The following is a 13458-nucleotide window of genomic DNA, read 5'->3' on the forward strand; positions in this document are numbered from 1 at the left end:
CACGAACTGATTAGGAGCGCTAAGACAATCGCCGTGCTTTGTGTTATCTCCCAGTTACACTCTAAACGGTATTGATAAAAATCGAACACAGGCAGCGTGAAGTGGCTAGAGGGTTTTTTTTTATTTTAAGTCGCTTCTTAGCGTGAACAGGACAGTATGGAAATCTTAAAAAAGAATAAATAGATAAAGAAAAAGAGAAAATAAAAATAAAAGAAAAAGAAAAAATAAAAATAAAATGAAAAAGAAAAAAAGAAAAAATAGATAAAATAAATATGAAATAAAATAAAATAAAAAATAGAAAAAGAAAAAATAAGGAAAAAAATAAATAAAATAAAACATAAAAAATAATAAAACAAAATAAAATATAAAACATAATAAAACAAAACAAAACAAAATAAAATAAATAACATCAGCCCCCCCCGCCCGCCCGCAGCCGGGCCCGCCCGCCCGGTTGCCAGGCAGTGACGTCACCGCCGCGCGCCGGAAGAGCCTTGGCGCCGCGGTGACGTCAGCGCCTCCTCCTTTCCCAGCGAGGCCGCAGCGCAGGTAGGAGCGCGGCCGCCATCATCCGCCCCCATCCATCGCCATCCGGCCCCGGACGGCGCCATCGGGCCCTCGGCCGCCCTCCCCGGCCCTGCCCGCGCCCTGCCGCGTCCATCTCCCCGCGCGGCCGGGCCGGGCTGCGCCGCGGAGGGCGGCGGGGCGCGCTGCGGCCTAGCCGGGCGGTGATGGCGGCGGGAGGGCTGAGGGGGGGACACGGTGGGGGGGGAGGGGGGGGAGCTGCCGGGTGCTGCCCGGCGCTAACGGGCGGCCCCGTGCCGCCGCCTGTGCCCGCAGGGCGCCATGGGCCGCGTCATCCGAGGCCAGAGGAAGGGAGCCGGGTCCGTGTTCCGCGCCCACGTCAAGCACAGGAAGGGCCCGGCCAAGCTCCGCGCCGTCGACTTCGCCGAGAGGCACGGCTACATCAAGGGCATCGTCAAGGTACGGCCGGGGGGCGGCTAAAGGGGGCTGTGGCCCCCCCCCAAACCTCGCGTGTGTGAGGGATCGTGCTTAAAGCTGGCTCCTTGTTATATACCCTTCTGATGTTCTGTTAAATCTGGTCCTTAAAACATTAAATGAGAAATCTGTGGTTGTATATCAGCAGGAAAGTGGATGACATGTAGGCAGCAGCACGGTTTTCTGTTAGAGCTTTGCTGATGCAGACATTTGAGCGTCCTTCTGCATCACTCTGAGTTCTCTGTAATGCACAAAGCCTGAGAGGGAAGGGAGTTGCTCTGATAGTAGGTTGCATCTTAACAAAAGTTATAATTATAAGCACAACCAATTGAAGCAAGGCCGTGCTGCCATGTGGGCAGTGCCCCAGTGTGTCAGGCAGGGCGCTGTTGCTGTTTTCTGGTTGTCAGTGACTGAGACCCCAAGCAGTGTGTACCTAGCTAGATGCCCCCAGAACTTCATCATTTCTTCATCCTTTTAGAACACGCTTATCTTGAGAGTGCAGGAAGAGCAGATTTAACACTTACAGTAATTGAGTTTGATGAAAGAAGTAGGTAGGTAGCTTTGATTGAAACTTAAACACGTGAAGGTTTTGCCCAACAAGATTAAAAAGGGCAGGAAACACGTCAATAATTGCCACTCATGGAAACTGAGGCTTTCCTAAATAATCTGCACATCTGAGGGGTTTCAGCACTTCTCTGTGGTCTCTGCATGGTTGTGTGATGGGATCTGAATGAACAAAGTTCTGTTCTAGAGGGACAGATCTGACACGTTGATGAGTGAAGAAGAAACAATAAATCTCTGCTTCCTTCTTTGGGGGCTTAGATAATTCAGTATGCTTAATATCAGCTAGCAGCATAGAAACGTTTTTGTGCTAAGAAAAAACAGAAATTGTCGCTTTTGTCTCCACTGACAAATGTGAGTGTTTGGGCAACTTCGTGGTGATGTTGGTCAGTTAAATGTCATCTCATGGCTCAGTCTGATAGCTGCAGAACGTCAGGAAAAAAACGGTTTGGATCTGGTCACTTTGAAGCAGCACACCTGGCCAGAGACATTATTTCACGATAAGGATTTATTTGGGTTTGGCGTTCTTACAATGTGAATTTCTTTCCAACTTATCCACGCCGTGCGTCTGTGTTCCAACAGGACATCATTCATGATCCCGGCCGAGGCGCTCCCCTTGCCAAGATCGCATTCCGTGACCCGTACAGGTTTAAGAAAAGAACCGAGCTGTTCATTGCTGCCGAGGGGATTCACACCGGGCAGTTCGTGTACTGCGGCAAGAAGGGTGAGTTAAGGCTGGAATCGTGTCGCGTGAGAGGTTTCAAGAAGCAGAAAGCAGATGTCAGTTCTGTACAGAAAATTCAGGGTGGTTAAGTGCAGCTGCGAGCCTTTACAAAGCAGTAGTTTCCAGTTGCTTTAACCCAACAGATTTCCTTTGGAGATCGAAGTCTCCTTTTTTTTTTTTTTTTTTTTTTTAAATGCTGAATGTTGAAACTTGGGCTTTAACTCTGCTACTGGGACGTGCCGCTGCCTGTTGCTGCGGAAGCGTTTATGGCACAGGGCCCCACGTGAAACAGAGCTGTGGTCTGCGTGCTGCCCGGCAGCCCAAGTGAAGCAGTGGCTGCTCTGTGTTTGCTCCCTGCAGCTCAGCTGAACATCGGCAACGTCCTGCCCGTCGGCACCATGCCCGAGGGCACCATCGTCTGCTGCCTGGAGGAGAAGCCCGGCGACCGCGGCAAGCTGGCCCGCGCTTCCGGCAACTACGCTACTGTTATCTCTCACAACCCCGAAACGAAGAAAACCAGGGTGAAGCTGCCCTCCGGCTCCAAGAAAGTGATTTCTTCTGCAAACAGAGCTGTTGTTGGTAAGCAGCGACAACTAGGAGCTCATCTTTTCTGTGAGCTGCCAGGCGGGGCCACGTTCACAACAGCTGTGGTATTGTTGGTGCACTGATGGCCTGCAGGGGTAGTGCTGAGTGTGCTTAAGCTGTTGTAGGTGCCATATCTTGCAAAGCCTGACAGTGAGTAGAAATACCACTGTTAGGAAGCAGAGGTTTCCTGGACCTAGAAGGCATCAAAATGCATCGTCTGTGGTCTGTTACTCCAATAAAATCGACTAAATAAATGCTGAAATAACAGACAGTTAAACCTCAAAGGACTTGCGAGTCCACTGAGCTCTTCCAGTTCACACCTTTAGTTGAAAAGCCGTGGTTGGTGTTAGCCAAGAAGTTAGAGCAATAAAACTGGAAATGCTTCAGAAAGAGTGTTAAACTCGGTGCTGTGCGTATGGATTGAAACACGGTAATTAAAGATTGGAGACCACTGAACGTGTGGCTGCTGTTATGTATTGATTTTGTCTGGCTTGGCTGGAAAGCATTCATCTGAAAATACAGCTGGAATTATTTGAGGCTGCTCTTCTGAAGCTTATTCTTAGAACTGAATATTATTAGGAATTCAGAGTTGTTCTTAAGCATTTCTTCCACATCCTGCTTGCATTCGCGTGTTACCATTTCTGCGGTGTATTCCAGGAATCGTTGCTGGTGGAGGTCGTATCGACAAGCCTATCCTGAAGGCTGGCCGTGCCTACCATAAATACAAGGCAAAGAGGAACTGCTGGCCGCGTGTCCGTGGTGTGGCCATGAACGTAAGTCGACTTCCAATCAGTTTTCCCTTCACCTTCTTACTGCTTCGGAAGGATTTGTTTGCTGTGGGGGGGGAGTTGGGCATAAGATAATTATCAGCACTTGATAGCTTCTGCATTGTATCAAAACTGAAGCAGTTAAATTTCTTGTTCACTTCAGTTCATTTCTGCTAAACGTCACGTTGTTCCTTATATTAACGACTGGATTTCCTTTTCCACAGCCTGTAGAACATCCCTTCGGTGGTGGCAACCATCAGCACATCGGCAAGCCTTCAACCATCAGGAGAGATGCTCCTGCTGGGCGCAAAGTTGGTCTCATTGCTGCCCGCCGCACGGGTAGGCTGCGTGGAACAAAGACTGTGCAGGAAAAGGAGAACTAAAGACCCAGCGCAGAGTTCAAAGAATAAATTTTTAAAACAGAGCTTGTGTGAAGTCCAAGTTATCTGCTGGTGAAGTGCTGATAAAAGAGGGGTAATGTGCGACAGGGCAGGGTATGGATGGCGATAAGGTAGCTGTATTTCCTGCGGTCCTGAAAGAGCAGGATTTAGTGATCAAATGGCCAACTTGGCTCTTGCCAAGTCGTGATTTCACGGTGCTTGAAATGCGTCAGGAGTTTGTTTGCGGGAGAGCAGTTCATTAAGGCTGTTGGTGCAAAAACTGCCAGCACCAACTGTGTTACAAGCACCTAAAGGACCCTCAGCAGCCACGGCTTCCAGCCACACCCTCGAGTTGAGCCCATTCTCTCTCCAAACAGGAACAATTGCTCTGCACATAGCAAAATTGGGCTTCAATAATACTTATAAGCCTCCAATGTGCAGCAAACTTCTTTACAGTTTGTATCTTACGGGCCTGAGTATGCACAGACTGCTTTGGCGAGATGCCTGGAAACAAAAGTCAGGGTTGGGAGAAGTCCTCGGGAAGCTGTTTCAGAACTTATTCCCCAATTGTGCTAAACGGGATAAACAAGTAATAAAGCATAAAAACAAGTAATAAAGTGGTTCTTGAGGCAGCAAACATTTCAGAAGCATAGGACAAGGGTTCTCAAACTGACCTAGAAGAGGAGAGGAGCTCAGGTGAAACTACGTGATGAAGTGGTTGGAAAAAGCTATGGGAAGCCTGAGTGCATGCACACACAGTTTGTAACAGGCACAAGTGCCAGGCTGCAGGAAGCCCCTACAGCAGCAGGGCGGTGCCATGGGCGTGCTGATTGTGCAGAGGTCATACTGGGAACCCTCAGCTCCCAGGGCTTTGAGCCAAACCCCTTGGCATACAACGGAGAGGCACGAACAGAGCAGCTTTTTGGGGAAGCAGTGGGTACCTGCACACAGGCTGCCAGAGATCTGACAGACCAGAATATGAAAGAGCAGTCTCAGCCCTTAGTTCTTTCAGGGAGGAAATCACTCTAGAGATTTAGGTCCAGAAATGTGCAATTCACCTCCCACCAGCCTCACCATCATCAGTGAAGAATTTCCTCCTTCTGTCTAGCCTAAAATCTCCCCTCTTTTAGTTTAAAACCATCTAAAATGCAGGGACACAGCGAAGCCTCACGCATCCCCATCTACCCTCCTTCCCCTCCATGTGTGCCCTGGCTGGCCTCCAGCAGTGTGGTCCCCCCCCTCAGCTCCAAAGCCCCCTCTGTGCCGGGAAGTTCCTGGCCACGGGCAGCAGAGAGAGAAGCGCTAGCCTGCTGGCGAAACGGACGACGTCTTTGCTCCTGGCTTTATTGAAGAAGCTTTAATACAAAAAAAAAAAAACACTTTGGAATGTAAATTAGCAAAATAAACACCAACCTTGTTCAATAGAAAACACACAGCATCGTTGCATTTTCTTGTGCTTCTCCAATCCCCATAACTCACCACGTGCTTTTATATTCACGCCTAGTAATTTTTTTTTAAGCGTACATTACAAGTATATTCAGCAGCCTCTTGCTCAAACCAGCCGTTACTATCTGCACGACAGATCACACATCTGATCAGCTCATTTAGCTTATATCCAGGATACTTGCTTTGTGGACAAATGTCTCAATTCCCAGCCCTAACGCAGCACAGAGAACATGAACTACTACACATATAGTCAAACATCAAAAACTACAGCCCTGATTATTAAAATTAAAAAAAAAATAAAAATAAAAGGGGATGGGGGAAAAGGAAATAACCTCCAGTAATGATCAGCAGGGCAACAAAGACATCTTATTTTGGAAGAAGTCTTGAATTGAAGTAAACACTGTTAAAAGATTTTAAGCGTTCTTGCAAGAATTTCAGTTCTTATTTCCAGTACATGGCTTTGTAAAACAAACAAACAAACAAAACAAAACAAAAAAACACAGCAGTGAAGCACTAACCATCTTTTTTTTGAGGTGCTTCTCATTTCCACCTCCTGAAAGACCAAACAGCATTGCCTCAATGTTTTTCTGAGGCTCTACTGTAAAACTCTAAGCCCTAAGCATCAAGTACCACGATACAACACCTCGTTAACGTTATGCCCCCTCTCTGAAGCACCACTTCACCAACACCTCGGCAGAGAGCACACATTGTGCTGACACACACCAGGCAGGCTCAACCCTCCAGGGCTTTCTACACCAGCATCTACCCCCCTGTGCCACCAGGATGCCCGCGAATTAACCGCCTGCCTTCGATAAACCACAGGGGTCGGTGCGTTTCTGGAGGATCCACAGCACACCGGTGCCGGGGAAAGAGAGAACACCAAGGAGATGCAAGAAAACTGCACAAGGTAAAAAAAAAGCTGAGAAAAACTCCATCCAGAGAGTTTTGGGAAAACAAACTTCAGCAATAGAAAGTATAACGCTGACTTTGTGGTGTTAAAATTACTAGGTAAGCGAGTATCAGAAACAAGAGAAATGCTTTGGGCTGTATTTTCAGCTAATGTAAAAACCACAGGAGCCCAAATTCTGGAAGGTTTCAGGGAGCTAGGTGATCAATAAACCATTATATATTTTACAGTTTCTATATAGGTCAAATTAACAACTGGCTTTTTTGTCCTGTGGCGTTAATGAATTCTCAGAGAGAAACACGAGAACAGACAAACCTTTATGGGAGTCACCACTTTTTGTGCTGTCTGCATCAAAAGCTCTTTTCCCAGTTGAGAACAAACCCCCCCCCCCCGGTGGTAATGATCTGTTGGGATCCACGCAAAACTCTCGCATCCTTCTTTTCACTGCCATGCCAACGCACGGGGAATTCACATGCACATCCACTGCAGTGGGTCGCAGCAAAGGCATGGAGAGCTGTGATAAACTTGGGTGGTTTACCTGCTTCCACACAGATGTATTTTTTTCTTTTTAATTTAATATTAATACTACATATTCTCAGCAATTGGCCACTGGTTTGTGTTTTTGTTCACACGTCTTCAAAGCGAGTGCCACTAGCAAGCAGGGCAGAGCAGAAGTTTCCATCAGCTCTCCGTTACAACCACTGCAAGCTCATTTTTTGTGACAGCCCCTGCAGCACATCAGGGAGCACAATGACCACACCAGCTTCTCAGCAGCCTACCTCAGCTCCTCAGCAGCCACGAGGACCTGGTAACACCCAGGAGTGTTTTCATGCAGCAAAATGCTCCGGTGACTGCAGCGACCACGTCAGTCTTTTGATGCCACGATAGGTTCAAAGGCAACAGAGAACCTGGCTCCTTTGCTGAGTTGAGGAGACCCAAGCTTTGTTTCCCATCTTCATCGCAGCGAGTCCCTTCCATCACCACCTTCATCATTTTGTACTATTTCAATAAATTCAACACAAAACTTCTCATCTTGCCCATTCTTAAGTCCACATTTTATTCACGCTTTGCTGTTGGTACTCCAATCAGATTTATATACATGATCTAAAACCTACATTAAAATAATTTTGACTGCTCTGAAGACCGAGAGAAGAGACACGACCGGAGTTTTCTTCCACAGCTCTACAGTAAGGCTACGTTCCAACAGCAGGTTTTTGGTTCAGATGGCAGAAGTGTTCGGGAAGCCGGTGCCAGGCTCCTCACAGACTGGCCGCAGAAGGGTTACACGGCTCTCTTGCAGCATTTCAGGCTTACACACAACCAGGGGAGCAGTTACCAACAGGGCTGTAGCTAAATGAGCACTCGGGCCGATGTGTGGAGTAGCGGCTGCCTGCCTTACGAATACCCTACCTTCCTAGCATTCAACACCACATCAAAATCGCTAGAAACTGGTACACCTCCCTATAACTGCACTATTTAAACACTATTAGTTGCCAAGGACATCATGCTGCTTCAGGTGGGTGAGGAGGCAGCACGAGACTGGGTGGAAGCATTCACGAGTCCCCGTGGTGCCACTGGGAAGATGCCAACGCCTTCATTTCAACACAAACCTGCCTCCCTGCCGCTGCAACCGTGCTGCAGATGGTTTTAGCTGTCCTGGCGGGCAGGAGGCAGGCGCTGCCCCTGCCTGAGCGGGTGTTTCTGCGCCTGCACTGGCCTGGCACCGAAGGCCCCGCTGCCGTGCTCGCTCTTCGAGCCCCTCGCAGCGGCGTTATCAGCGATAAACGTCCAGAGGTAGAAAGTAGGAATAGAAAAAGCTCCCGGAGACTCTCGCTCCGTCCACTACCACTGGTCTGTGTTTACTCAAAGGATTCAAGTCGTCTCAGAGGAAAAAAAAAAAAAAAAGTAACAGAAAAGGCCTTGTATGCTACTTACCATCTTCTTGTGGGTAAAGGGCCTAGGGACTGATTTCACAGCCTGGCGAACCCCGTGGCTCGCAGGAGCTGGCACCAGGAGGCCTCAGCCTCTGCTGCCACCAGCGGGGTGAGGCCAGGCGAAGCGCAGCCAGCACTTCCAGACCCCGAGGGATTTGACATAGCCTGAGTGCCCTGCCTCCCATGAAAAGATTGTGTTCCTGCTCTTCCACCTGCCCTCGGTCACCCGGCAGGAAGGTTAAGTGCAATGTGAGAGCCATAAACTCTATCTCGGTTTGAAGACTCGGTCCTGATGTTTCTCAGCTTTTTCAATTTACTTACAGAAGACTCGGAGGACTCTAAAGCACTTACCAGGTATTTAAATACAGTCAGGGATACTAAGAAGTGTCCAAGTTTTCAATCAGCCGTCTTTTTACAGATCCTAGCTAGACCTACCTAACGTTTCTATCCTCCTGCAGAAACCAACTGTTCAAGACAGAAAATGAAGCAGAACAAAACCAAGCAAGCAAAACCTCCCCAGAACAGCAAGCTACGAGCTATTTGAATTCAAGATGACCATCGGTAGCATGAAACTGTTATATCCCAGGTAAGTGTAGGAGAGATTTAAGAGATGACAAAGCCCATCTGGCTCTGACTGCTACTGCACTGCAAGAGGCTCCGATTCGGGGAGCCAGGCAGCCTGGTGAACGTCGTTCTTCTGTAACAACTGACAGCAGATGGAGGTAGAAACAGAAGTGAAAACCATCACGGTGAGGAAGGGGATTCGATTCTAGTAGAAAAATATTAACTGGGAAGCGATCCTGGCAAGCCAGAGTGAGAAACTTGGTTACAAAGAGCTATAAGAAATGGTGGACAGGAATTTGGAAGCGATGGACAAGAACTGAGCAGCACTTTAATGAATAAAGCTACAAAAAAAGGCCAACACCTTTAAAAGCTGCCTCCACAGAGGTATCGTTACAGAAGAGGAACCTAACTGCTCTTAATGGCTCGGGTGAAACCACACTTGTAAAGCACTCATTCATCTTGGTGATTTTTATAAAAACAAACAGCACATCGTAACAAAGGCAACAGAAATGAGGTTTAGAGAGTTGGGATGTATGGGGCTGGGGGGGGGTGGGGACACAGACATTTGAAGATTTTGCTCCGATGAGGACTGAAGGGGTGTAACTGCACACGCAGCAGGAAGCTGCAAACTGCAGGTGACAGCTGGGGGCTGTTCAAACAAAGTTATTGGAACAGCAAGTGGTAAGTTAATAAAAAATAACATTATCAGACATTATAAATTGCACACAGATCAGGAGTGAACGATCTTATCTTTCTGCACTGAGTATTTATCCATGGCTAGATTTTGGATGAATTCATAAAATCTTTTTTTTAAAATCTTGCTTTCATTATTCATGACTACCTCCTTAGTGGAACTAGAAGACATTTGCCCACTATTTCAACCATTTAAGAATGACACTTGTCCTTTTAGAGTTGTGCTGATGCAATTAAGGCTATATCAAATCAATCAAAGGAAATGGCCTGTAGGTCAGCTTCATTCTCAAAAAGCAGCTTTAAGGAATTCAAAGGCTAAAAAATAGGGAGTTGGGTCTCTAAAATCTAACAAAAAGTTAGCCCTTACTGACAGGAGCATCTTGCTCCTCCAGCAACAGGTTCTCCTGTGCTCGTCTGCGGGTAAATGTAAATAAAGGAGCAAGATTTTGTCCCATACCAATGCGAAGGGGGTTGACCCCTGCCGCACATCAACTCTATGATGCCAACATTAATGGGACTCATACAAATCCCACTGAAACCCTTAGATCCAAGAGTCACCCCAACTTGCACTGGGAAATCTGATTACAGGACAAGGCTCTCTGAATTTACGTGCTGGCATCCATGCCAACACTCCTCCGAACTGCTGGCTGCAACAGATGCTCGGAGGGCAGGACTGAACATTTCCTATTGTTTTTTTTTTTTTTTTTTTTAAAAAAAAGGGGTAAAGAGGCTCTTTGACGTTTTAAAATGGTAAGTCCACAACGCTTTTTATATCTTAGAAATAAAAGAACATTTATAGTAGGAACCTTAAGAAGATACATAGCGTAAAAAGTGACAGTGCTCAGACTGGGTCGAAGCCCTTCTAGTAGCGCAGGACCTTACTCTGCAACAGAGGGCTGGTCTCAATAGAAATTAACACATTAACATGATGATCCCCAAAGAACAAGGTAAGGAGGGCGTAATGAACACCCCCAAACAGTGTCAAGGACATATATGGGACACGTTGTTTGTGCTGCTGCTGCAGAGCAATCTTTACTGCAATAGCGTCCCGATTCCAGCATGTCAGAGATGCACTGAGCTTTCAAGAGCTCTGCTTGCTGTCATCTTGCTTGAGGGACTACTTGCAAGAGGAACAGCAATCATGCAGGAGGATACAGCTGGATTTCTTTCCCCTTGCGTTGTTTATTACAGTACCATTTGGCAGCACGCAGTATTTACAAAATATTTACTGCTTGTCCCCCAGAAAACCTGTTTTGTTTCACTCTAGGTAGCCGGCAGGTTTAAACTTTATTCCCAAGACCTCACTGCTGTAAGAAAAACGATGGCATGAACGCGATGCAAAGCCCAGAAGGTGAGAAGATGGAGCCAAAATTACTGCTGTCCTCACTCAAGGCACTGCACCGTGCTGGAGCAGGACCACGGGTGGCAGGAAACTCCCGCAGTGTCTGAGGAAAAGCGAGGTCAGTGCCAGGGTCTCAGCCTCCCCCAAAATAAGGTACGCGTCTTTCAGCACAGGAGTGACTTTGCTTTCATCGTGGATTTGCAAGTGTGGACTAGAAGTTTAACTAAATATATTTAAATGCTTACTCTGCAAACGTCCTAGTATCACTCCTTTCTGTGATTTGTACAGCTTATCCCTAACTTTCATTTGTTTCAATGTTAACCACCACCGAAAGCCTCACTGCAGTGGATACTAACTGCAATACATGCCAGCGAACACAACGAGCCGTTTTGCCTTACACAGTTAATCACCTATGATTCATTATTATCTGTCATCTATTCATTTCTGGCAAAAGACTCGGGAGGTAGACAAAAATTTATTGAAACCAAGAATGAAGTGAATTGCTACAGCAGCCGATTTCTGCCCATTTAGTTGTGGCAGAATGGCTCTTCTTATTCTCTCCTGGAAAACTGACGAAATATGTAGAAAGTTTTCGAACCTCGAATGCTTTTTCATGAAATACAAGCCAAAACACACAAGCGAGGCACAACAAAGTGGCTGGCAAGGCATAGTAATAACAATTACCTCAAGACAATTTTCTCATGTCCCAAAGTTCTGAAAATTAATATGAAATGGCATTGTGGAAATGCATCTCTTTCCGGCTCAATTTCAGCAAGATATACTGGTTTTAAAAAGAGCTGACTCGAATTTTCAGAGCTGGTAGTTATAGCGGGGAAAATACCCAAAAAAATTCCAAGTCAAGCTGCACCTCTTCCTGCTCGCACCACCAGATGAAGCTGTGCGCGTCAAATAAGCTTTCACTGAGCCCTGGGCAATATCATTTTTGTCAATGGGGCAACAGAGTTGTGGGCAACCCCTTCCGTGACTGAAGATTTGTACCTTTACTGATCCACAAGCAGTAACAAAGCTCCTTTTGCATATGGCTGTCCTGGTTTTGTTTAAACACTCAAAGGAGGGAGCGTTAAAACCTCATCACTACACAACCACAATCCAAAACGTGCAGAGGGAGAAATTCTGTTTGGTAAGATTATGGATCTCCCCCTAGGTCAAACTACACATTAACCACCATATAAAACCACTTATGAAAGTTCAGTTTCTATGCATTTTACATTGTCAGGAACATGAGTAATTGCTCTACTGTTTATTGGCTTTTTTTTTTTTTTTTTTAATGGAAGACCAAAGATTCCCTAATAATTGTTCTAAACAGAAAACAGGACTGAAATCAGCGATGGGGGAATTAAATCCGTAGGCACTTCGAGGACTACTGTTTTAAAGTGTGCCATCAACAACGAGGTACTGTGTATCGCCTGAAAATGACCACTGCCAAAATGCTGCGACAGTTTAACATGTACATGAAACTTTTTGTTTGTACAGTATTTGTTAAATACAATTTAAAATTCTGCGCAGAGTGAAAAGAAACATTGCACCTTTAGCTGTAGCTGTTCAGAAGTAGCAGCTGCAACAACCAACACAGACTATACTCCTTCAAAGTCACAAAAAAAAAAAAGCACAATATTCTCAATTTTCCACCTGAAAAGTAATTGCCACTGCAGTCACCCTCAATTCAGGGGCAGGGGTGTGTATGACTGAAAAAAAATCACAGCCTTAAAATGTCACAGGTTTTAACATGTCTCTACAATCATTGCACTATTAAAAGTGAACACATTTGGCAAGGCTGAACTAGCACATTATATATTTTACCTAGAGAGTAAAAAATACATCATCACCACCTCTGAGATAGCTTGTTTAACAATTACTGGTCCAAAGAAATATGAACTATTTCAACTCATGTACTCAGGCTAGCAATTGTTTGAGTTAAAACCTTCAACAAGCGTTCCCAAACATAAATGGGAAAACTTTACCCAGATTTACTGAGTCCAGGTAAAATGGTATTACTAAAAAACTATGAAAAAATCTGAATTAACTCGAGCACTAGAGAAAACATGGAAGCATAAAAGTGATCATCGCTACATAGCATGTTCTAAAACCTGTGGCCCTTCCTTACACTAAATGCATAAGGATGCACTTGCGACTGAATTTTCCTTTGTTCGTTTCAAAACTACAGATCTTTAATTTGATAAGCAGCTTTGTTTCTATCAACTCATTTGTAAAAAACACCATCAAGCTTGTGCTCATTAAATATATATATGTATATATAAAAACATACAAAAAGTACAAGATAAATCACATTAAGAAACTTTTACAGTGTAATTGTCCTGATTACTTTTATTCTTAAGGGCCAATTTCTTTTTTTTTTTTTTTTTTGTGCACAGAAATCTCAATGTCACTGTTGTTCCAGAATTCAGCATAGTGCCACTGCACAGAATTCATCTTTCTGTGCAGTCCATTAAAAAACAAAAACCAAAAAAAAAAACAAAAAAAAGAACCAACCAAAAAAGAAAAACAAAAAAACAAACACACACACCACAGGACAAAACA

At 45.4% G+C, this 13458-nt stretch overlaps 1 protein-coding gene across 1 annotated transcript; it reads left to right on the top strand.

Annotated features, from left to right (window-relative positions):
* Window positions 1–492: 492 nt before the first annotated feature.
* RPL8 (ribosomal protein L8) lies at window positions 493–4053 on the top strand. Its single transcript, XM_032184047.1, has 6 exons — window positions 493–546; window positions 838–981; window positions 2140–2281; window positions 2642–2860; window positions 3524–3639; window positions 3858–4053. The coding sequence occupies exons 2-6, from the start codon at window positions 844–846 to the stop codon at window positions 4014–4016; spliced, it is 774 nt and encodes a 257-aa protein (XP_032039938.1). The 5' UTR covers window positions 493–546; window positions 838–843; the 3' UTR covers window positions 4017–4053.
* Window positions 4054–13458: the final 9405 nt, after the last annotated feature.

The sequence above is a fragment of the Aythya fuligula genome, chromosome 1 (genome assembly GCF_009819795.1).
Source record: "Aythya fuligula isolate bAytFul2 chromosome 1, bAytFul2.pri, whole genome shotgun sequence".
NCBI lineage: Eukaryota > Metazoa > Chordata > Aves > Anseriformes > Anatidae > Aythya > Aythya fuligula.

What these genes read in the sequence shown, in the direction of transcription:
- RPL8 (XM_032184047.1), top strand. Translation starts at nt 844, where the DNA reads ATGGGCCGCGTCATCCGAGGCCAGAGGAAGGGAGCCGGGTCCGTGTTC. An exon ending in ACATCAAGGGCATCGTCAAG is followed by an intron (nt 982 to 2,139) that starts GTACGGCCGGGG and finishes GTGTTCCAACAG; the next exon opens with GACATCATTCATGATCCCGG. An exon ending in TCCGTGGTGTGGCCATGAAC is followed by an intron (nt 3,640 to 3,857) that starts GTAAGTCGACTT and finishes CCTTTTCCACAG; the next exon opens with CCTGTAGAACATCCCTTCGG.